General features: G+C 37.6%; 1 protein-coding gene across 1 annotated transcript in view; it reads right to left on the reverse strand.

The window, feature by feature from the left end:
* FRK (fyn related Src family tyrosine kinase) overlaps positions 1–25285 on the reverse strand; it is a 207926-nt gene that overhangs the window by 138324 nt on the left and 44317 nt on the right. The window contains exon 2 of the mRNA XM_004621761.2: positions 18734–18855. Coding sequence (XP_004621818.2) covers positions 18734–18855 — 122 coding nt within the window. The remainder of the gene's footprint in view (positions 1–18733; positions 18856–25285) is intronic.

Here is a 25285-nt window from a genome sequence, read left to right on the forward strand (position 1 = left end):
TCCATAGCATTGGTCCTTCCATGGTATTGGTCCAATTTACATGCCCCTTTCTAACTGGATATGGGCCTTTGGATGACCTTTGGTTGGCACTGACTTGAACTAGTGAGCCCATCTCTCTTGACTTCTTCCATGGTTTCCAATGGATAGAATATCCTTTCTTGTCACACTGATGAGATGTGGCCATGTGATCGCTTTGGGGCACTGGCAATCACAAGTTATAGCACATCCTAATAGAAGCTTTACATAATATAACTCAGTTTCCTGGGCATTCCTCTCGTCCCTATTTGCTGGGATAGATGATATCATCATCTATTACTGTAACTGGTACATGTGCTATATCAAATAAAATACCCAAACAAACAGAATAGACTGCTGGTTTTCACAGATTTCAAAAAGACAGGAATAAAACCGGCGTCTTCCTTCCACCCTATATAACAATTATTACAGTTTCACAATCCCTTTATGCCATGGATACCAAGCTAGGATCATGGGATAAGCTCTCTAAGCGTTTGTTGTTACACTGGTTTGAATACTGATAGCAAAGGACAACTTTTTTTTTATTATTTCTTGTGTCAGAAGTTTTCTAAGTACTTTTCATGTATTAATTTATCTAATCCAAACACCTTCAGGAAGGAGAGATCCCGTTTAACCCCCATTTACAGAAAATGAAACTGAAGCATAGAGAGGCTCAGTGATTTGCCCCAAGCCTCACTATTTTGGAAGGAAGACCACAAGTTCATGAAATCAGACAACAAACCTGCAATATCACCAACAGGAAAATTCTATTAATTCTCTAATGACTTCATCATCCCAACCAAGATTATTCTAGCACAAATTTCTGGTTCCAGATTCCCAATCTGAGAGAGAAGCCCTCATTTCTATTTCAATCCATCTTTATTCTGCATGGAAAACTGAGCAGTTCCCTTGATTTCTGACTATTAGCTTACAAATCAATAACAGAATTACATAACATGCAAATTCTATTTAGTTAGCATCACTCCATCACTGCCGATGTATCCTTGGCAGTACATATCCTTCTCCAGAATGTATCCTTCTCCAGAACAAAGAGTGTCTTATTTGCCTTTGTTGTCCAACCCTCTAAATACTAACTGCACTTATTAGGCACAAACAGGTATTTTGTTAATTAATTTATAATTAATCACAAGAATTTTAGGATCTGGATCATCTGTTTGTTCAGTATTGTACATAGCTGAGATTACAGAAAAAAAGTTCACTAAACTTACAAAAAATTAGGAAATCTAATTTTTGTGGGTTTTTCCCTTCCTTTATTATTTTGCTTCTCCATATTTTATATCTAGGAAAATTTTTAAAAGCATCTTCAAGTGATAAAGACACAGCTCTACAGAAAGAATGTAAAGGAAGTCCCTGCCCAGTTGCAACAAATAGGAAAATAAATTTAGTTCCTGTCACACATAAGCTTTTAAGACAACAGAATACTTTCTCATATTGCGCTTCCTGTGCCAAAGTTTTCAATAACTTAATGCAAGTCACATTTCTTAAATACATTAGTAATGACTTCATGATTGATGAGATGTTGAATTCTGATTTGTTAAATTTTATCTCATGAACACATTTGTCTCATTATCACAACAAAGAAAGTAGTTTCTAAATCATTTTAAAAATATAAACCTTAATAAATTTTTGATATTCACAAAGTAAAATTACTAGCAGTTCTGTGTGTTATTTAGCTATAGATAGTCTTATATAGTAAACTTGTTTTCAACAAAAATCAGAGTGTTCTGTTTACAATAGCCACAATCTGGAAAAAAAAAAGAGTGCCCAAAAACAGATGACTGGCTAAAGAAACTCTGGTACATCTACATACTGGAATACTATGTAGCTGTCAGAAAACATGAAGTCATGAAATTTGCATGTAAGTGGAACAACATGGAAAGTATCATGCTTAGTGAAATGAGTCAGAGAGAAAGAAACAGACATAGAAAGATTGCACTCATATGTAGAATATAATATAGCTGAGAAGTACAAGTTTGCAATGATGCAATTTCTGGCAGATATTTCTCTGGACTTAGTTACTAAAATACTAAAATACAGAAATCCAAAACCGTGCGGCCGCTAGTGCCGCCACTCGACCTCATATTGCTTCATTCTCAGCAATGGAAAACAAATTATCAAATGCTTCCTTTTCAGCAGGTCCGACTTTAAGGGGGAGAAACTCCAAACAATAATAGTGAGTTTTGTGTTGAAATATTGAATGTAACCAAAGTAAAGAGAAAGTAAAGTGAAATTTATCAATTACACAGGCACGGTGGAGGGCTGGGGATGTGGGGGGGCAGGGTGGAGCTATACTGTGATTCTTGGTGGTGGAATATGTGCACTTGTGAAGGGATGGGTGTTCAAGCATTGTATAACTGAGACTTAAACCTGAAACCTTTGTAACTTTCCACATGGTGATTCAATTAAATAAATAAATAAATAAAAATCAGAGTGTTCTACTTCCTATGAAGAGGCATGAAAGCTGAAAACAAAAATAACAACAAAAAAAATCCTCCTGTATTTTATTTCCATGAAAGTATGTTTTTTCTTAAAATTCCACAAGAGTGAGCACAAGTTATATTTAAGCCCACCAATGATTGCAGCTGTATACAGTGGGGAGCAATAGAGGCCTGAATAGTGTCTTAGTGTTCAAATAAAGGTATATACACAGAATTTAATATTGTAGAGGATGCCTATGTTTGTATAAATATTAAATAAAACTACATAGGGTAGATTTTTAATTATTTTCTTCATAGAACATTTTTTGCCACTTATGAAAAGAAATTGTTCAAGCACCTAATTTGAATGAAGAAACACTGGTTAAAAAAAAAAGCTGGGGAGAGAAGAAACCTTCACATAGAAATGCTCAGTTGGGTATCAGAGAAAGATAGTACAGTGAGTAGGACACTTGCCTTGAACGCAGCTGACCTGAGTTGTGATTCCTGAGCACTAAGTCAGAAGTAAGCCCTGAGCACAACTGGGTGCAGTGCTTCTCTTCCCTCCCTGTCTTGCACTACTCAACTTTTTCTTTAATAATTCTCCTATTTCATAGTTTGCAATCAGTAAATTAGTACATATGTCTGGGCGAGGGTCAAAGAGATCTAGGTTCTAATCTCAGTTCTGTATTTTTTTGCTATCCAAAAATAAAATGCATATTGAATTTATTATGATAACATTTATAATATATACATCAACCTAGATATTTGTTACTTATTCAAGCATGTTGATGGTAAAGGACAAATATTTACAATTGTTGTTGTTGAAGTGTTTTAAACTGCATCACAGAAAACAATGCCCCATTTTTAATCTAAGAAGAATCTGTTTATCTTCCACAATAAGAAAGGTTCTTAAGAATGGTTATTATCTGAATATAAAAATAAATTTTCTATACACAACTTTCCATTTACTTTTATTTACTAGTAAGTATTGTTTTTCACTGTCTCATTTCCCCATAATGTCTTCTCATATTAATCCATTCCAAAAAATAAGTATTCTCTCTCTCTGCATTCTCACAGAATTTTTGCATATATATTGGCCCCTGAACAAAGAAATTAGAGGCAATAACCCCTGCAGTTAAAAATCCACAAATGAAGTTGACTTCCCAAAATTTCAACTATAATTCATCCCTTGATATACATAAGGGATTATTTTTCAAGATATTCACAGATTATAAACTTTTATTGTACTCAAATCACTAGAAGTTGACCCTTTGTGTCCAGAGATTACCCACCTAACATCTACAATTGTTTGAATCCTGACTGATAAATCAGAATCAATGGTATGTTTTTTTAAATCTCCCTGTAAGCTAACCTGTGCAGTTAAAACTCATGTTGGTAAAAGGTGAACTGTGCTTTTTATCTATGATAGTCAAATTGTATTATAGAGTGAGGAATGAAATTATTTATGCAATGGGCTATATGGGAAACACAAATAAAAGTTGTAAGATAAATGGATGAATGAATGAACCAACAAATAAATAAATGAACTTTAAGAATAGTCTTTAAGAACGTTAAGGCTCCCAAAATATTTAATTTTCATTTTCTATATAAAAATTAACAAACACTAGAGAGATAGCACGTGGGTTAAAACACTTGCCTTAAGGGGCTGGAACATTAGTAACGTAGATAGAGCACTTATTTTGCATATAGCCAAACTGGTTTGATCCCCAGCATCCCTCCACATACCACCAGGAGTAACTCCTGAGCACAGAGCTAGGAGGAAGCCCTTATGTGTGGTTCAAAAATCAAAAAGCAAAAGGAAATGGCAGCGAAAATGTTAAGCTTGCTACAAGGAGGGGGCGGGGCAAAGGAAAGTTAGGATAGAGAAGGGAACAGTTTGACAATAACAGGTAGAAATTATCACTTTGGACAGGCGCTGAATGTTTGTACTAGGTAAAAGGATATACGTAATAACCTTTCAGTATCAGTATTACAAACCATAGTGCCCAAAAGGAGAGAGAGAGTAGAGAAAGAGAAGACAAGTGCCTGCCACAGAGGCATTGGGTGAGGGGGGCAGGTAAGAGGAAAACTGGGGACACTGGTGATGGGAAATGTACACTGATGACGGGACAGATATGGAAGACTGTATAACTGAAACTCAATCATGAATAACTTTCTAGCTGTGTATCTCACCATGATTTAATTTAAAAAATTAATTAAAACAAACAAACAAACAAACAACACTTGTCTTGCATCCCACCAAGTTCAATTTGAAATTCTGGCACTGCAAATGGCATTCTAAACACTGCTGAGAGCACTCACGTACACACAGTCCCTGAGCACAGCCAGGTATAGCCCAAACTCACCCCCCAAAAAATTATAGAAGAAATAATTAGTAGCATACTATTGAAACAATTACAGTTCTGCTTTTAGAAAGAAAATCTAGGTCTGAGATATAGTACAGTGGTTAAGGTGCTTGTGTTCCATGGGTCAGTCTCTGGCACTGCATATGGTCTCCCAAGCATCACCGGAAATGATTAGTGAGAATGAATCTAGAAGTAAGCCTTGAGCATTACTGAGTGTGGCCCCCCCCAAAAAAATAAAATCAAAATAGAAGTAAAAATTTAGAAGGAAATGACAAAAATATTATTTGTACTTATTTTTGCACTTAGTAGCGAGAAGAACTCTAAAATTAACTTGTTTTCTATTTTTCTATAATTATTTTTCCCAGTTGCAGAATGTTTTTGTCTATCCTGATATTTGAAAAATTGATCTAAATATAGATCTTTTCCTTACTCATTCTTGGAACACTACAAAAGCTTTCAATCTACAAGTACAGATTATCTTTCGTAGTTCAAAAAAGTTTTCTCCTATTACATATACAACTGCTGATTTCTTTCATTTTTTCCAATAAATTCCATATTTGTACCTTATTGCTATCACAAACTTTCACCTACTTTCTCCTCTCTCCAAAAAGCATCTCATTTTCTTTTTCTGTCCTTAAAGTCATAACTTCACTGTTGAACTATCTCTCTTCTACTGTCTTTTCATATTTCTTTTTATACCCAATTTCATAGCCTTGTGTTTTCTTATTTTTGTCACTTCATATCAAATGCTTTCAAACTTTTGCTACATATTTACTACTGCATTAGTGAAATATTAGTTTTTCTCTAAATCTTTTCTTTATCATCCTTTTTACTACTGCTTTCCAAAATCATGTTTTGTGGGGGAAAAAATGATTCTGGAGCAAGCAGTTAAAAAAATTAAACTTCTGTTCTATTAAACATCTCAGAGATTTGAGACTTGAATATGTTCTGTCAAATCAAGGCAGACAGAATATATCCAGAGGCATGCTTCACTTACATAAAATTCCAATCTTTCTCTTTTAAGGAAAGCTTTGATTTATCAAATAATTTTGTTCTAGAACATAAGATTGTGAAATTCTGTTAATCAGTTTGCAGAATCTCATGACTTACTATTTTCCTTGTACTCATCCTTAACTGTAAAGAAATTTATTGTTTAATTAAGACAAACATCTACACCTGTCTCCCTCTCATGCCACTTAATAAAATGTTCATTTCCAACTCTTAGCTCACGCAGCAGGGCTGCTAACACACCAAACTATATATAAAGATATAACTAATGTCTAACAAATGTTCAACGCCCATGGTCTACCTGGAGAAACAATAGATTTTTCTGTGATTCTCTTAGTCTATCTGCTGACCATAAGAAACAGAGTTCAGTCCTCTACAATTTCTGTCAACTCAGTGTTTCTACCTCAAATTGATATGGTGGAGCTCTAATCCTCAATTTTACAATATTTGGAAGTGAGGCTTTTGGAAGGTAATTGAGTCAAGGTAAAATCAAAAGAGGGGCCTTTTTACACTGGAATTACTTCCCTTTTAAGAAGGAGGGGGGCTGGAGCGATAGCACAGCAGGCAGGGCGTTTGCCTTGCATGTGGCTGACCCGGGTTCGATTCACAGAATCCCATATGGTCCCCTGAACACTGCCAGGAGTAATTCCTGAGCACATGAGCCAGGAGTAAGCCCTGTGTTAGTAGAAAAGAAGAAGAGGGAACCAGAGTTCGCTGTGTGCCATGTGAGGATATAGCAAGTCAGTAGGGGGTCAGAGAGATAGTACACTGGGCTGTGTGCTTGCCTTGAATGCAGTCAACTCAAGTTTGGTCCCCTACAGACATATGGTCTCCTCAGCCTCATTGGTAATCTTCATTGAGCACAGAGCAAGGAATAAGCCCTTAGCATCACCAGGTGTGGCCCTCAAAACAAAACAAAAGTGTCAGTCATTTATCTACAAACCAGGAAGAGAGGTTTACCGGATATCAAATCCTGAGAAATAAATTTTTATCTTATTTTCTACTAACTGTCCGGTTTGTTACAGCAAGCCAAACTGATTAAGACAACAATTAGCTCATAAACACAATGTGTTAAAGATCTAATAAATAAAAGAACCAAGTTCCAGGACTGGTGAGATAATACAAGGATAAGGGACTTGCCTTGTCATTTGAACCTGGATTTAATCCCAGACACCTCATATGGTCACCCTGCGCATCTCCAAAAGTGACCTATTAGCACAGAGCCAAGAGTACACCCTGAGCACAGCTACATGAGATCCAAAAAAGAAAACAACAACATTCTTATTTCCCCTTTTCAAGTTCAGCCTGACTCATTGTACAACACCCATGTCATCACCTATCATCTTTTATCCTAGTAACATTTGCTGTGTTGGAAGCTGCTATCTCACTAGGCTGTGAAAAAGAAAGGTGCTATTATAAGTGGATACTTAAGAGTTTCATACAAGTCCAGCTACCTGTAAGCTGCATGTCCTGCTTCCCTACGACAGGAACATAAACTGATCCTGGGTCAAAGAATCTTCCTACCATCTCTTTGACTATCCCTATCTGGTGTGAAGGTCAATTATGTACCAATTACTCACCACAGCTATGTTGAAGTTAAAAGAATATTTACTCAGAGACTAATTATAGATTTATAAGTTTCATTTACATTAATTACACTAACTTTAGCTTCTCTTATTTCTGTGTTTAAATAGAAAGTAGGGTTTTTCTTAACTCAAATGACTGTTATCCCATAACCATCTTCATCTGAAGTACAACAGGAAACATGTAAATGAAAGGAAGCTTAATTTGACAGATAATAAAGGCTTTTAAATGAGAGAATTAAATATTTTACAAATCACAAAAGTCAGCAATTCTATTGCACTCTTTATGACTTACTGCATTATTTCATATTTAATATGTGTTACTATGAAATTACATCCCATCAAAGACAGCAAGAGGCAATATTATTGCATGGTTCCAATAATTCTTGTATGGCTGTACTTTCCACCAAATTGTTCAAAAGATATAAAAATTTTAAATAAAACAAAGCAAGAAATTTTTTTAAATTAGATGAATCAGTAGGTGAGGTTTATGACAAGCAACAAAAGGTAAAATCGCACTAAAGGTCTTCTAAAAAATCCTGTGGCTTTTTAAAAATTTATTTTTAAATTTTAAGTATTTTAAGTAAGATAGAATAAACCCATTGAAGAGGTGACCTAGAGATTAAGGTCGTGCATCTATATTGTGTGTATATGTATGTACATAGACACAAAAATGAATATAAGTATCACATAATATAATGTTAATTTAACTTTGTAGAGGATTTAAAACATCCAAATATATTTTATCAGTGGTAATGTTAAGAAAATCCAGCACACACCATAACTCAGGAAAAAAGTCATTCGCTATTATAGGCAATGATATTTGCAATTAAGCTGAACAACTAAATTATGACTTTAATTAAAAGGCATTTTCTAAGATGGCATGAACATGCTTAAAATTTAATACATTTTATATGAGATAGTGGAGTTATTAACATCAAAATTTCTTTCTGCAACAACTGCACTTTTTAGAAAGCAAAACATATTTAACCAATATCAAAACACTCCCAAAATCCATAAAAGTTTTAATGCATAATACTTTAAGAAGCAATTTGTTTCAGTCATTTAGCTGTTGCCTCTACTTGTGGTATACAATTGTATTTACATTCATGATTAATAGTAATAGAATTACTAATAAACTCTTGTGGCCACAGCATCCACATTAATTTTAAATGCAGAACAAATGGATGGCTCAGGGGAGTGATAATAAACATATGCACTATTACCAATGAGTCAGCAGTAAATTACAAAGTGTCAGCATATTGAAAAAGTTGGGAGCAATATTGACAACACAGTGGTTAGTAGAAAATAAGTTGAGTCTAAATCCAGTGCCAGGCAGAAAGATAGAGAGAACTACGCTCCAAGTGATAGGTTTTTACAATTTTGTCTCCTCTACAAAAGCCTTATTACTTGGAAGCAACTAACCTGTCAAAGTGAGAAATTGTCTTTCTAAATAAGTCTGGGTCAGAGTAAATGGGTGGATTATTTGTGGATCTTACATGGTCCAGAATTCAGAAGTTTAAGTAATGATGGTCTTGCTTACTTTACTCTTGGTTGACTACAGGGTAAAGCTGATAGTTTGGTCATCTACTGTCTATACACAACTATACAGAAAACTATGGAGACAGCAAGCACAAAATTGAAGCAATAAAACACAGTTTCTTCTCTTCATGAAACTTAAAAATCTAATTCGAGTAGCACATTTTTATATAACGCGAGTTACTTATGAATATAAATGAATTTTTGAATATCTAAGTTGATGATGAAGGATACACACAAGGTTAACATTAAAGAGTAGACACCTTCCTTAATGAGGCAACCTGCTGCTGTACTAATTATTTTTTGAATTTTCTTTGGAATCAATTTATAAAGCAAGCGTAAATATTTAGAAAGTGATAAGTTCATGATAGTACCATGGTTAGTCATCCATATTACTAAAATGTTGCTCAGATAATTCTGGCCACATTTAAGTATAAAAGCTGCTCTTAATAAATACACATAATACCTCAACTAAAAGTCTTTTACATAAAGTGGCATCATTTCTGTAAAGATAAGTCTACCATTTAAGAATATGTGTCAGTGTCAGTGTCAGACAATTACTTTGATGGGTAATACATTTATTTGTTTTTTAAAAGTCTAGTTTATTTATTTTGAAATTAAATTATTACATTTCAGAAATACATCTTTCAAGAATATTTTAAGAATTGAGTTCATAAAATTTTTTAAGTTTGATTCTAAAATTATGCACAGTTCCTGAAACCTACATGTTCACTGGCATGAAATTTATCACAGTGATTTCTCACAAAAAAATCAGAAGACAGAGTCAAGAAAGAGATACTACTAGTCGGGCCCGTGCTCGGCTCCGGCCGGCCGGGTTTTCGGCCCGGGCGCCCATGCCCCTGCAGAGCCGGTGGATGTGGAACAAGCGGGAACCAGAGACAGCTTTAGGAATTGGGGTTCCAGCAAGTGCCTGCACCCATGTATGGAGACTGTGAATTAAGCCTTTGCCCCACGCCGGCTAACGGAGGAAAGAACCTTCCTTCTTGGTCTCTCTCCCCTCCGGGAGAAGGCGTGGTGTCCGACATTTTGTGGGTCCGTTGAGAAGGTACGAACTTGGTGGCGCGGAAAAAAAGAAAAAAAATGTGAGCTTTGAACGTGAAACAGCCGCAGGATACAGAGCCAGCCCTAGTCGGGCCCGTGCTCGGCTCCGGCCGGCCGGGTTTTCGGCCCGGGCGCCCATGCCCCTGCAGAGCCGGTGGATGTGGAACAAGCGGGAACCAGAGACAGCTTTAGGAATTGGTTTCTGGCAGAATTTTCCCAGGACTTTATACAGAAATCCAAAACCGCGCGGACGCTGCCGCATCCGTGCGACTTAACATTTATAATTGTCATCAATGTGAAAGGGTTCCATTTGAACAGGTCAGACTTGGGGGGGAAACTCCAAATAATAACAGTAAGTTTTTGTTGAAATATTGAAGGTTCTTAATGTAACAGCCACCTCTGGACTATGAGCTAAGCAAAAGCCCCACGCTGGCCAACGTGGCGTGGAGTACACCATACTATGAGGCGCAGGAAGGGGGATGAGGGGGAAAAATTAAAAAAAAAAATGGAAAAGGAAAAAGAGAAAAAAAGAGAGAGAGAGAGAGTTATGTCAACTATAATGAGTTTTGTGTTGAATTATGGAATGTAATCAAGGTAAAGAAAAAATGAAGTGAAATTCATTAGTTATACAGTAGGGGGTAGGGGGTGGGGGCGGGGGGTAAACTGGGGTTTCTGGTGGTGGAATTTGGGCACTGGTGAAGGGATGGGTGTTTGAATATTGTATAACTGACATATAAACCTGAGAACTTTGTAACTTTCCACATGGTGATTTAATAAAAATTAAAAAAAAAAAAAAAGAAAGAGATACTAGCTACTCATAAGTCTCCTACAATTGCTGAAAGCACTTCTGAGATTATTTATTTGGTCTCCTCTCATTCTGTAAATCTCCTTCTGCATAATTCATCTTAACTAAAGTCACCTTCCTCTCCAGTCACTCAAGCCAGAGGTCTGAGCACCATCTTAGATTCTGCATTCATCATTATTTCACATCACTTCTGACTAGTCACCTACAATTGTCTCCTCTAAATATTTCTCACCTTCATTGCTTACATTCTATCTCCCTATTCCTTGGTTAGGCCATCATCTATGGATAAACTCAGGACCAATTAGTAAAGATTCCTGGAGATGAGACCCCTGTATTTGACCCATCACCCACCCAATAAGTGGGGCTATGTTTGAGCTCAGTTTTCCATGGTCTACGTGGTTTCCTCTTCTAGGAAAGAAGGGTTGTCAGCAGTCACACCCACAAGCCATCTCTGGATGGTGACAGATAATCTCATCAACGGCCACAATCCAGAGACTCATTGTCTTTCTCTCTCGGAAGAGAGCATAAAATGACACTGCCATAGCCATGCCCCAGACCCAGCGCCAGGCTGCTACACTTGAGGCACCCCAGAGGTGGGTGGGGCAAGGCCTCCTCCCCACACCAAGGGGCCCAGCCATGGCAGCCTAAAACTCCAGAACTCAGCCTCATGCTCATGGCCTCTTTCCACACCCTCAGGCCAAGCCTCACCCACAAGAAAACCTGTCCCTGGACATCTCATACCTCACACTACTCACACTCCAAGAATAGCACAGCACATTTGATGGGGTTTTAAGTAGAAGGCAACCAACCTTGGATGGAAATATATTTTTACACACACACACACACACACACACACACACACACACATACACACATACACACACACACACACACACACACGGCTCAACCCTTAACAACAGCTTAGTAATCTCGGGCTTAATGACCCCTGGGTGAAATACAATAAAATTCATACACTCGCCTCTAAGGAAAGTTTTTTGGAGCATTTTCAGCAGTTTACTTATAACAAACAATACAGGGGGTACAGAGTTGCCTGCAGGTCAACTTGTACCTGTGGGACAAGTGCATCAGCAGCCTGATGGTACCTTCAGACTTCCTGATACCCCATAATTGCCACCGTGACTTTGGCTGGACCCCAACAACTTGGGGCCAAGTTTACCAAGAAACTAAATGACCAAAAGTTAGGTATGTGGGAATCACACCCACAAAACACCTCTGGCTCAGCTATACAATCTCATTTATTGACCTTATTTCAGAGTCCCATAAAATGTCAAAAGAGATCAAAAGGCTCAATTAGGGCACCTAAGGGCATATGCCAGTAGTTTATTTCTCTGGAAAAGATGGAAACAAGGGCCATGGTCCAGAGACACACAAGGGAATCTCTAAACCAAGCAGCTCGCTGCAGAGATGCCTCTAGACTTTAAGACAGGCTGACTTCACCAGGGTGCCTCAGACAAAGATAGGAGTCGTTCCTTCACCTGCCCCCTAAAAAGCCCCAGCAGCTGCCAATTTCCAGAACCCAATGAGAAGTGCAGGTACACAGGCTCAGTGACAGCAAACTCAAGACCTCAAGGGATAGGGAATGAGAGGGTCCTTCTCATCCCCCGTCCCCTTGGGACCCTGAAGTTCATGCCCACAAACTGTCTCCTGCTGCTACTTAAGCTCCGTAATAGCCATGATCCAGAGACACACAAAAGAACCTCTGAACCAAGCACCTTTTTACAGAGATTTCTTCAGACACTAATTATCTAAAATTTTAGAATTCCAGGACATTCGATGCTATTCGTGTCAAGCAATACAAAAGAGAGTATGGGGGAGGTTTTCTGTCATAGAGGCAGCAGGAGGCAGGATTGGGGGGTTGGAGGGATGTTGGGGGCGAATACTTGATGGTGGAAGATGTGAACTGGTAGAGGGTTGGGTGATTGATCATTGTATGACTGAAACTAAGGCAGGAAAGCTTTATAACTGTATTTCACATTGATTAAATAACAATAATAATAAAAAAATTAAATTAACATTCTAAATTAAAAAAATATATATAATGTGGAGTTCATGCCCAATTCAATCAGCTTACTCAATTTCTGAATAAATAGTAGTATTCCTACATTAAAAAAATACAAATTAATTTTGGTTCTGCTTTGGTGCAGGGGTTGGGGTTCAGGATGGAAACATCCAAAATATAGTGGTGGTGGGATTGGTGTTCGAATACTAAATGTAATCAAATATTGTGAACTGGTTTATCAAAATAAAATAAAATTTAAAAATATAAAATAAATAAATTGTTATACAAACTTAAAAAAAGAAAAGAGTGGTTGCGATTCCCAATAGTGCTCAAAGACCAGAGTACTGAGTCTTCCAAACAACTTTGCAAAGAATTATTATCCAAAACATAGGCCTCTTATCACCAAAGCAAAAATATCATTGTGAGTTCAGGTCCATTTCCACCTATTCTTCATATTAAAAAAGGAGAGTAGGAGAACAGTCCAGTGGCTTCTGGGGACATTAGGTGCCTATATAATCTTAGTAGAGTCAGCTGATATATGTCTCATTGTTCTTCTGCAGAACATTAGCCAACTCTGCTTTCTTGCAATTTTGATTTCAAACAGCAGTGAAGCCACTGTATTTTTCCCTGCCAATCCTCTCCAATCTACTGTATTAATCTCTAATATATTCTCTATATTCATTTTCATTGTCCAGTTCAGTTCAATTTCTGCCTAAAACTTCGTTGTGTGTCTTAAAGTTCAACTTCCTCAGCAAAGTATATGAGAGGGGATAACCAAACTCTAACTTTCATTTCTAGGCTCATTTTCTGCTAATCATCCTCTCTTCTACCCCTGCAACACATGTGCATGCACATACACACAACCCTGTACTACCCTTCACCAGTCTACAAAACACCAGAAATATTTACAACTCTGTGCACTTACCTTGCAAAAATGAATCCTGTTCAAACTGTTGCCTGGTAACACAAATTGGCAGTAGTGAATGCTTTCTGAATGCAACAATCAAAAGTTATTTCAGAATCAACCAAGTAGTTAATTTTAGGTGTTTTTGGCAAAAAGTTCCGATGAATAGAAAAAGTTAAAGAATCCCTCCTATAGAAAATAAATGTTTTCTCCCTTCTTTTCTGCTCCCTCTCAGAGACTTAACCCTCTGCCACTGGTCTCAGGATGCAAAGTATATCACAAGCCTTCTCCCCTGAGTACAGGGGATGTCCTTGCTATTTATGCCACTCCTCATCTAACAAAAGCCCAGCACATAGTAGGCACTTTAATTTTGGGGGAAAAATGTTTAATAGCTTCTAGATACATCATCCTGAATATCAATAATGAGCTTTTCATTTCACTCATGTCTTAAATGCATTTAGTTTGCAACTCTCTTCAACCTAGTATCATTTTATTTGAAAGGCTTTCATAAGGATGAATCTAGAATTCCTACTATTACTCTGGAGGATTTTTACATGCTGACTTGCCTTATGTAAACATACAATATGCATTGCAGAATCTCTTCTGAAAAATTCATCTGCAGTTCAGTTTTAAACATCAAAGTGTACTGTCCTTAAAGTTTACTTTGAATAATAATATCAGTAATGCCACAGGACACCAAGCATCAAATTAATATTAATGGTAAATAGCAATAATAATTTCCTTTAAAGTAAATGATTGAAGGCAAGAAATAGCCAAACCAGTTGGCATGCAGTCAGAATTTTATTTTTCATCAGTAAAACAATTCACTACCAATGACAAATAACAGTGGGGGCCCTAAAACTACCTGTCATGCATATAATGAAGACAGATACTCTGGCTACCACATTTAATATGTAATATCCAAAAGCACCACTGTAATTCACAGCTAATTAGTGTCTTGACTTTATAGAGAGGTGTCATGGCCCTAACTCTCTCCCAGATCTACTTAGACCTCACAAGAACCGACAGCCATGAAAGAATCACAACAAGCCAATTAGCACCCACCCCCAACCTTAGGCTGCTGTTTCTCGGAGACACCCCAGTATCAATAAATCATGCTCTCTCATGAAATGCCTCTCTGACAGCTGCAAGCCGTTGCTGCCCAAGGAATAAAGACAATCCTTCTAAGGAAAACTCACGTGGGAAAGAGAGATAGGGAAAGGATATTATTTGCCTCCCTTTGGCAGCATAACAGTCAGCAAAACTGAAGACCATCAATTCTGGCTGATTAAGAAGACAATGGTGCTAAGAAAGAAATCTATGAGTGGTATACCCTGAAAATCTTTAGTGGTGATCAACAGTCTGCAGTTGGATTGCTTGCTATTTTCAATGCCTGGATGTTTATTCATTTTAATATAGATATATTAAAGACCTTCTTCTCTTCATTTTTCCCCTGGATAGCCCTCCTTATGACTAATAAGAAAATTTCCTTTTTGGTACAACATAATGGTCTAGTATCTGCTTTATTCCCCAAAGAATGCACAATAATCAGATGATTTGTTTGAAAGACACTAAATTGTTTGACTTCATTGAAAAAGAATCTATAATAATATGCTGAACTCCAAGGAGACCCGCAAAGCTTACTAAATCTATAAGCATACACAGGAGTAGTCACAGCACATAACAGTCAATATCTTTGTAATTTTGTTGTAAGTCTGTAAAGCTGTTTTGTTCCATTATACTCTACATAGAGAGTTCAGAATAGTTGCCTTCGTCTGGTTATTATTCAAATATATGACTCGGGTAATACTACTTTCCCCTGTTTTCCTCATAGAAACATTTTTTTATATTTTAAACACTAATCTAAAATATTTAGTCTGCTCTTTGGCTAAACAATGATTACTTGAGTATTTGATTTTATATTAAATATTGGCCAAGGTAAATAAACAAATGTGGATGAATTTAAATGAGTGATTCTCCTATGATTCTTATGATTATGATTTCTAAGATATTTCTTTTTCTCCCTCAATATTAATATTTCTATAAAAATCTTCAAATATGTAAATATATCTAATGCAATCTATTTTGTAATAGGAAAGAATTTAAAAAGTAATACATGTATAGGTTGAATAAGCAATACCCAGACTCTGAGATTGAGCCTACAGAACTGAGTTTCAAGGAGGTGTGGCAAGGGGTGAGCAGGAGGGAATCTGAGACATTGGTGAAGTAACACCGACACTGATGGTGGATGCAGTATAGGAAAATGGTAAGCCTGAAACTTTATTGCTAACAGTATTTTAAATCATGGTGCTTAAAAATAAAACTAGAAAACAATTTAAATGACACCCAGAAAATGGAAAATTATGTGACTTCCGATAATATCAATGTCAAAGAATATTACAGATCTTTTAGAATTTCCACAGGATATTGAAAGAAGAAAATTGAAACCCAGATTCATATTAACACACATATTGCATACACATATATACATAAATACACATATATACTTAAAAGTATATTTACTTTTGCAATATGTTCTCACTTTTTTTCTCTGTGTTTAAGCAATGTACTTATAGGTCAAGCATAAACAAAAAGTTTTCAGGTAAGATATTTCGATACTAAAAATATATTTTTAGAACGTTATATTCTATATTTTCTGTGTTTTAATGCTTTTATTTTTCTATGATTCTATAACAAGAAAAAATAAAGCATGAAATAATTACTTGTGTCCCCTGGCTGGTTTGGCATCCCAGTCTAGTGGGTCACCAATTTTGAGCGTCTGACACCCATTTGATTGCAGTCATAAAATATTTTTTATCACCATCACTGGTATAAAGATTAGAATAGTGAATGGCACAGCATATTTTAGCACATTTCAGTAATAGTAATCAAATAGTACTTATAACAAGGTGGGGGTAGAATGGAAGTCAGGTGGGAACTCTGTGATACCATGCTGACCCAATGCCAGAACAGCAACCTGGAAAACCTACAATACCACAGCTCTTAGTTCTTTCCAGTACCAGTCCTTCTGCCCTCATATTTAGAACTGCAAGATATGAGTAAGTAAATGAATGCTTAACAAAGAGTTTGGTCCTAGTGCATCTGAGGTATGTTAAACTGGGTCGAGATCTCCGCAGAGGAATCACACAAAGACAAATTGTGATGTAATAAGCAAAGGGTCTTTATTGGCTAGCTCGGCTAGCTCAAGCTAGGACCCTCATCTGGCCCACTGACAGTCGCAGCCTTGTCAGAACGAGCGGCCCCGAATCTCAAAAGTGAGGGGCTTTTATACCATAATAGTATATAAAGGACTTTCTGAAGACCACCTCTTTGGCTGCAGTCTGAGGGGTTTTCCACTACTTGTATTTAGCTGATTGATTAGAAGCTGGAGTTACATAAGGTTGCATACGAGTTACATAAAGGGCTAGAGCAATAGCACAGCAGGTAGGGCATTTGCCTTGCACTTGGCCAACCCGGGTTCGATTCCTAGCATCCCACAGTCACCCGAGCATCGCCAGGAGTAGTTCCTGAGTGCAGAGCCAGGAGTAACCCCTGAGCATCGCTGTGTGTTACCCAAAAAGAAAAAAAAAGTTACATAAGGGTCATAAAGGGAGCGTTTCCCTACCTGCATCTGATAGACAACCCTTAGTTGACCTCACCATGGCTATCTCACTTCAGGGAAATTATGACTCAATTCCAGGTATCTGTGCTGAATTCCAGGAATTCTAAAACCAAAACCTAGGTCTAGCTTCTTTGGCTTCTTTTTGAGCCTGTAATGGATCTGCCTTTGTTTCTCTATCACATGTTCCCTTGCTTGCAGACTCAGGAGATGCTTCATTATCACACCATGTAGGCTGTTCTGATCTCCAGCTCAGGCAGTCATGCAGACATAATGAAGCACACAGCATCCTGTTAAATAAACACTGATTGCAGAGCAAGACGGAATAAAGTTCTTTCATCTAGTTTGGGAAGAAAACCTATTCTTTAAAAAAGGGTCACAATGCTAGTAATGAACCTGGACAGTAGAGCAGAGCAGGGCAGAAGTAGTCTCACATGAGATAGACTGGAATAAAGTCTTTTTGTTTTGTTTTGTTTTGTTTTGTTTTTTGGGTCACATTCGGTGATGCACAGGGGTTACTCCTGGCTGTACACTCAGGAATTATTCCTGGTGGTGCTCAGGGGACCACATGGGATTCTGGGGATCAAACCCAGGTTGGCCTCGTGCAAGGCAAATGCCTTACCTGCTGTGCTATTGCTTGGAGCAATAGCCCGAAGGAATAAAATCTTTAAGATAGAACATTTGCAACATTGCAGCATGTACCATGAAATAGGGTCTGATCTTACAACTCTTACAGAAAATTCTCAGGCCAGGGATGAGCTCAAAGATAGAGAACATGTCTTATATGTGTGAACCCAGGGCTGGATCCCCAGTAGAATATTAAAAAATGAAAAAGTCATTCTCAGATTCAATGTGCTATTTTTTCTGTAGAGCAGAACAAAGTGAACACATACTTGATTCTTACTGGAAAACTGCACTTGACCAAATTTTTCATATCAGAGGGTTAGTTAAATGCGTTTTATTTAAAAGTTAGGTTCCATTTATTGGGCAAAGAAATGAAGTGACAAATAAAAAAATATTGTATTATTGAAAGATTAATTTTGATAGGTATACGTTTTGCATCTTGCTATCATTCCTTCCCTAGAAGAATAAAGTTCTAGACAATGCAAACATGAGAAAATGCAGACTGATCTATATGCCTTTAATTTCATATCTAGAATACATGTATTTGAAACTATGTCTAGCATCTTCTAAGCACAAATAGAACATTTTCACCTTTTTATGTATTACTCTTGGTTATTTCTAATTTCATGTTGGTAATTGTGGAAAGATAAAAAAATGACAAATTTAAAGTAGCTTTTTTATGTTCACACAACAGGCCTGTAACATAGGCTCTCAAACCCATACTTAAATCACACAAAATAATGCCCCTACCTGAAAGGGAGAACTCTCCTTTCTGGCTTTCACTTTCTCTGATTAGAAAAGAACCCGTCTGATTTTCTGAATGCAACAGCTGTTTTTGTGCATCTGCTCTCTTGATTGCTCCAAAGAACCACCTATAAAAGAAGAATGAAAACTTTAATGAACAATCAATTCTCGAAGAAGCAAGAAGTTTGTCAAGGAAATATTTTATTACCAGAAATGTTTGATAATCTATAGCAAAACTATATCGGGGATGAAGAGTAGTTTAGGATACTTCAGATAATATCCTATTTTAAGATGTGTGTAACCCTTACCAGAAGTCTTTTTAAAACTTGTAAAATAGGAATTTGACAGATGCCAGCTGTCACATCCATTCTAACACCTCGACTCTGTTGAGTGGCTCAGTGTACTCCTTCTAGCAAATCAAAACACTGGGGTGGCCTCGACACATTAGCCTACCATGTTCCACATTCTATATTTCCTCATCATCACCTTTGAAATGACATCTCTCCTAACTGTTAAGAAGAAATATTTTAAGCAAAGTATTCATATTTCCCATTTAATTGTGAACAGGGATAGAAAGATAGTACAATGGCTAAACTGTAGAGCTAGTGCAGCTGAGTAACATCCCACATGGTCCCCTGATTCCCACAAGAAGTGATCCCTGTGCACAGAACCAGGAAAGCCCTGAATACTACCAGGTGTTGCCCAACAACCACCCCCCATAAGTAGTCTAAAATTTATCTAAACAAATTACTGGTAAAAGGATGGAATATTCAAAAATGATGCCAGTATCATTAATTCAAAACAAAAAAAATTGATGAGTATGGAGAGACAGCCAAAAGGTGACCCGCATATGCTTCTCATGCATAGGAAACACATTCAGTCCCTAACACTGCATGACTCACCCCGAGCAGCCCTGGGCACAGCCCTGGAGACCCCCAAGCACTAAACTGTCTGATCGAGTTGTCTGAGAATCAGAGTGACCCCCAAGTTCCCTGAGCACTGCATGTAGGCTTTTCCTCAAAGAACAAATTGATGCTCTGTATAGCACTTACAATAATCCCATGTATATTATCAAAGGCAAACGTAAAATATATATGAGAATTTTAGATTAGGAAAGATTTATTAGACATGACAAAAGAAAAGGATATGGGAAAGATTAATATTTATTGCAACATAATTAAAAACTGCTGCAACAAGCTCATCATAAAATAAAATTTAAATAGAAACCACAGAGAAAAACAAACAACAAAGTAGAAAACTTGGCACAGAACAGAAATGGAAAATGAAAAGGAAAAAGCCAATAACTACAAATTAAGTAAAGAAGTAAAGCTTAAAAGAAATTATAAAAATTAGCATATTACTCTTCTTAACAGGTCTGTGCATCCTCTTGCACGCTCCCTCCCTGTCCAGCCCTGTATCCCCCAACGCCAGCCGCAGGGACCAGCCCTGGGGGCACCTGTCTCGACTTCTGCCACTAGTACCTGTCCAACTAACCGCTGCTCTTCTCAAGAGTTCTGTGGGCCCAGGTATTAGCATCAGGACCGGTTGGGGATGTGGCCTCCACTGTAGGGACGTGGCCTCCTCGAAAGTGGGCATGGCCTTCTGTGTGGCCGCATTTATATTTCCCATTCACAGCACTCTCGACTCACATCCCAGCATTCATTACCTAATTCTGTGGAAAATGTCCTGGCCACCTCAAACAAAATATGACAATAATCCACTGGCTTACTCCAATTCCACCAAAAGACAAGTGTATACAAGAAGCTGTACAAAGCCCAATATAAAAGAACACCTCTTCCAATGCTTCACTAGATGCTTATCATAAGTCACAGAAAAATGTCTGAGAAGTAGGACGTTCTCTAGAAGGGGAGAAGGTTGACCACTGCACACCGAGCTTATTCAGAATCCTTTTCTGCAATAAGAGGGAACAGTACTAGGTGAACTTGAAGGTTTTGCCTCTATACAACCACAACAGCATGAAGAAACAGTGCAAATCTCCATGACAAGAAGAGGACGAAGAAAAGAGTCCCAAATCCTCAACAGAGGTTACCCACAAATATGATCTCTCTGACAAAGAATTCCGAGATGAAATACTGAGGATGTTCAAGGAGCTCAAAGAACCAATGGAGCAGACATCCAGAAAATTAAAGAAAGAAATGAAAGAAACAGTGGAACAGATAGCCGAGAAAATACAGGAAGAAATGAGAGCAGAGATAAGAAAGGTACAAAAAGAAATGTCACAAATAAAGGACTCAGGATCACTGTCACTGTCACTGACATCCTGTTGTTTGTTCATCAATTTGTTTGAGCGGGCACCAATAACATCTCCATTCTTCCCAGCCCTGAGATTTTAGCAGCCTCTGCTTATTCATCTTTCCCAATGATTGGAGGCTCTTTCAGGATTAGAGAAATGAGACCTGTTATTGTTACTGCTTTTGGCATATTGAATATGCCACGGGGAGCTTGCCAGGCTCTTCTGTGCGGGCGGGATACTCTTGTTAGCTTGCCGGGCTCTCTGGATTCGGTAGATGAAATTAAAAACTCAGTGGGTGCCCTTAACAGTAGAATGTCTACAGCTGAGGACAGAATCAGTAAACTTGAAGATGAGCAGCAGAAACCATATAAGCACCAACAAACAATGGGGAAAGACCTCAAAATAGCTCTAAGGTGAATCAGAGAACTAGGGATGACTCCAAGAGGAACAACATTAGAATCATCGAGTACCATAAGGACAGGGAGGCTACCCCAATGTAAAAGCTACAGTTAAAGAAAGCATTGCTGAAAAGATCCCAGAGTTAGAGAATGCAGGCATCCAGATCCAAGAGCCAGAAGGGTGCCAGCTTAAAGAAACCCCAATAAAAACACTCCAAGGGATATCATAGTCAGAATGATGGATGCTGTGGATAAAAACACAATACTGCAAGAAGCAAGGTCAAAGAAAGAAGTCACATACAAAGGAGCATCCCTTAGATTTACAACAGACCTATTAGAAGAAACCTTCCAAGCCTGAAGACAATGGGGGGGATATAGTGAAAAAACTCAATGAAAGGAACACCTATCCAAGAATACTTTATCCAGCTAAACTCTCACGCAAACTCAATAGAATGACACAGCATTTTCTAGATAAATAACAGCTCAGAAACTTCAGAGACTCAAAACCAAACTTAAAAAAAGGACTAAAGGGGCTCCTGTAAGACAAGAATGTAAACACCCATAAGCACAAAAAACCCCTATAGAAAGATGGCACAAAACCCCATGACTATACTCTCTAATGTCAATGGTCTAAATGCACCAATCAAGAGACACAGAGTGGCAAAATGGATCGAGAAACTGAAACCAACATTCTGCTGCCTACAAGAAACACATCTGAAACAGTCAGAACAAACATAGACTCAAAGTTAAAGGATGAAAAACAATCTTGCAAGCAAACAACTCCCTCGAAAAAGCTGAGGTGGCCATACTAGTGTCCATAGATTTCAGGTTGAAAAAGATTAGAAGGGACAGTGAAGGCCATTTTCTATTTATCAAGGGATATGTACAACAGGAAGAAATCACACTCTCAAATGTATACGCACCTAATGAAGGACCAGCTAAATACTTAAAACAACTGCTAACAGATTTTAACAAGGACATTATCCAATAGAATGCAATAGAATAGTAGTCAGAGACTTCAACACCACCTTGTCACCTCTGGATAGATCAACAAGAACAAAACTCAGCAAGGAAAAACTGGTTCTGAAGGAAGAAATAGAAGAGAGAGGGCTATCAGGTCTATACAGGACCTTACACCCCAAAAAGAAAGAATACACATTCTTTTCCAGTGCACACGGAATATTTTCTAAAATAGACCATGTGCTGGGTCACAAAACATACCTCAATAGAGTCAGGATGACAGAAATTGTATCGGCTATCTTTTCAGACCACAATGCACTGAAGATAGAAGCTATTGACACACAGACGCTGAGAACCAAATCAAACACCTGGAAATTAAACAATTCAATGTTGAGCAATAGTGGGTCAGGAAGGAAGTCAAGGAAGAAATCAAAAGATACCTGGAAAAAAATGAGAATGAAGACACGCTATGGAACGCAGCTAAAGCCATGTTAAGAGGAAAATTTTTTTTCCTCTTAACAAGCATTCTTCAGGAAGGAAGGAAGAAAGGGTTTATATAGATAACTTGACTTCACAGCTCAAGATCTTAGAAAAAGATCAAAAAGGAACCCAAACCTGACCGAAGAAAAGAAATAATAAAATTTTGAGCAGAAATTAACGACATGGAAACTCAAAAAACAACCCGAAAGGTCAATGAAACCAAGAGTTGGTTCTTTGAGAAAATAAACAAGATTGATAAACCACTAGCAAGATTCACAAAGAAAGAAAGAGACAGAGAACCCTAAAAAACTGCATTAGTAATGAAAAAGGGGACATCACAACAGAAACTAATGAAATTCAAAAGATCATCAGAGACTACTTTGAGAGTCTATATGCCACAAAACAAGAGAACCTAGAAGAAATGGATAAATTCCTGGATTCCTATCAAAAAGGAATTGAAATACCTGAATAGACCCATTAATAGCAAGGAAATCGAAACTGTAATCAAAAGTCTTCCAAAAAACAAAAGCCCAGGCCCAGATGGATTCATTGGTGAATTCTTCCAAACATTTAAAGATGACCTGTTGCCAGTATTCCTCAAGATTTTCCAGGAAATTGAAGAAACAGGAACTCTCCCAAACAGTTTATATGAGGTACATATCTCCCTAATACCAAAAGCAAACAAACAAAACTCTAACAAGGAAAACTACAGGCCAATATCCCTGATAAACACAGATGCGAAGATCCTCAACAAAATACTAGCAAATAGAATCCAACAACTCATCAAAAAGATCATATACCAGGACCAAGTGGGATTCATCCCGGGGATGCAAGGATGGTTTAACATTCGGAAATCAATCAACATAATCCATCATATCAACAAAAGCAAAGATAAAAACCATATGACCATATGAATAAATGCGGAGAAAGCATTTGACAAGTTCCAACACCCGTTTATGATGAAAACTCACCAAAATGGATTTAGAAGGAACTTTCCTCAAGATAGTCAAAGTCATCTACCACAAACCTATGGCAAGCAATATCCTCAATGGGGAAAAACTAAGAGCCTTCCTTCTAAGATCAAGGAGAAGGCAAGGATGCCCACTCTCACCATTTCTGTTCAATATAGTACTGGAAATACTTGCAATAGCAGTTAGGCATGGAAAAGACATTAAGGGTATCCAGGCAGGAAAGGAAGAAATCAAGCTCTCACTATTCACTGACAATATGATACTATATCTAGAGAATCCTAAAACTTCTACCAAGAAACTACTAGAAAAAATAGACTTGTACATTAAAGTCGCAGGCTATAAAATCAATACCCAAAAATCCATGGCCTTCCTATATGCAAGTAACAAGACAGAGGAAAGTGACATTAAAAAAAACAATCCTCGTCACAATTGTGTCACAGAAAATCAAGTACCTTGGAATCAGCCTAACTGAGGAAATAAAGGACCTCTACAAAGAAAACTACAAAACTCTACTTCACGAAATAAAAGAAGACACGAGTAAATGGAAACATATCCCCTGCTCATGGATAGGAAGAATTAACATTGTCAAAATGGCAATACTGCCCAAAGCACTGTGCAGATTAAATGCGATCCCTATAAGGAAATCCATGAAATTCTTCAAAGAAATGGATCAAGCACTCCTGAAATTCATATGGAACAACAAACATCCACAAATAGCTAAAGCAATTCTTGGGGAAAAGACGATGGGAGGCATCACCCTCCCCAACCTCAAACTTTACTACAAAGCGGTAACAATTAAAACAGCATGTTACTGGAACAAAGGCAGAGCTACAGACCAATGGAACAGACCAATGGAACAGGGTGGAATGTCCTCACACAACCCCAAATATATGAACATCTAATCTTTGATAAGGGAGCAAGAAATGCGAAGTGGAGCAAAGAAAGCCTCTTTAACAAATGTTTTTGGCATAACTGGACAACCACATGCAAAAAAAAAAAATGGGCTTAAACATCGACCTAACACCATGCACAAAAATCAGATCAAAATGGATTAAAGACCTCAACATCAGACCACAATCCATAAGGTGCATTGAAGAAAAGGTCGGCAAAACCCGCCAAGATACTGAGGCTTACAGTATCTTCAAAGATGACACGCCACTGACCAACCAAGTGGAAACAGAGATAAACAAATAGGGCTATCTTAAACTAAGAAGCTTCTGCATCGCAAAAGATACAGTGGCCAAAATACAAAGACAATCTACAGAATGGGAAAGAATATTCACCCAATACCCATCTGATAAGGCACTGGCTGGAATCTGCAAGAAGAAAACATCCAACCCCATAAAAAACTGGGGTGATGAAATGAACAGAAACTTTCTCAAGCAAGAAATACGAATGGCAAAAAGGTACATGAAAAAATGCTCCACATCACTAATCATCAGAGAAATGCAGATAAAAACAACAGTGAGATACTACCTCACACCACAGAGATTGG

The sequence above is a fragment of the Sorex araneus genome, chromosome 4 (genome assembly GCF_027595985.1).
Source record: "Sorex araneus isolate mSorAra2 chromosome 4, mSorAra2.pri, whole genome shotgun sequence".
Classification (NCBI taxonomy): domain Eukaryota; kingdom Metazoa; phylum Chordata; class Mammalia; order Eulipotyphla; family Soricidae; genus Sorex; species Sorex araneus.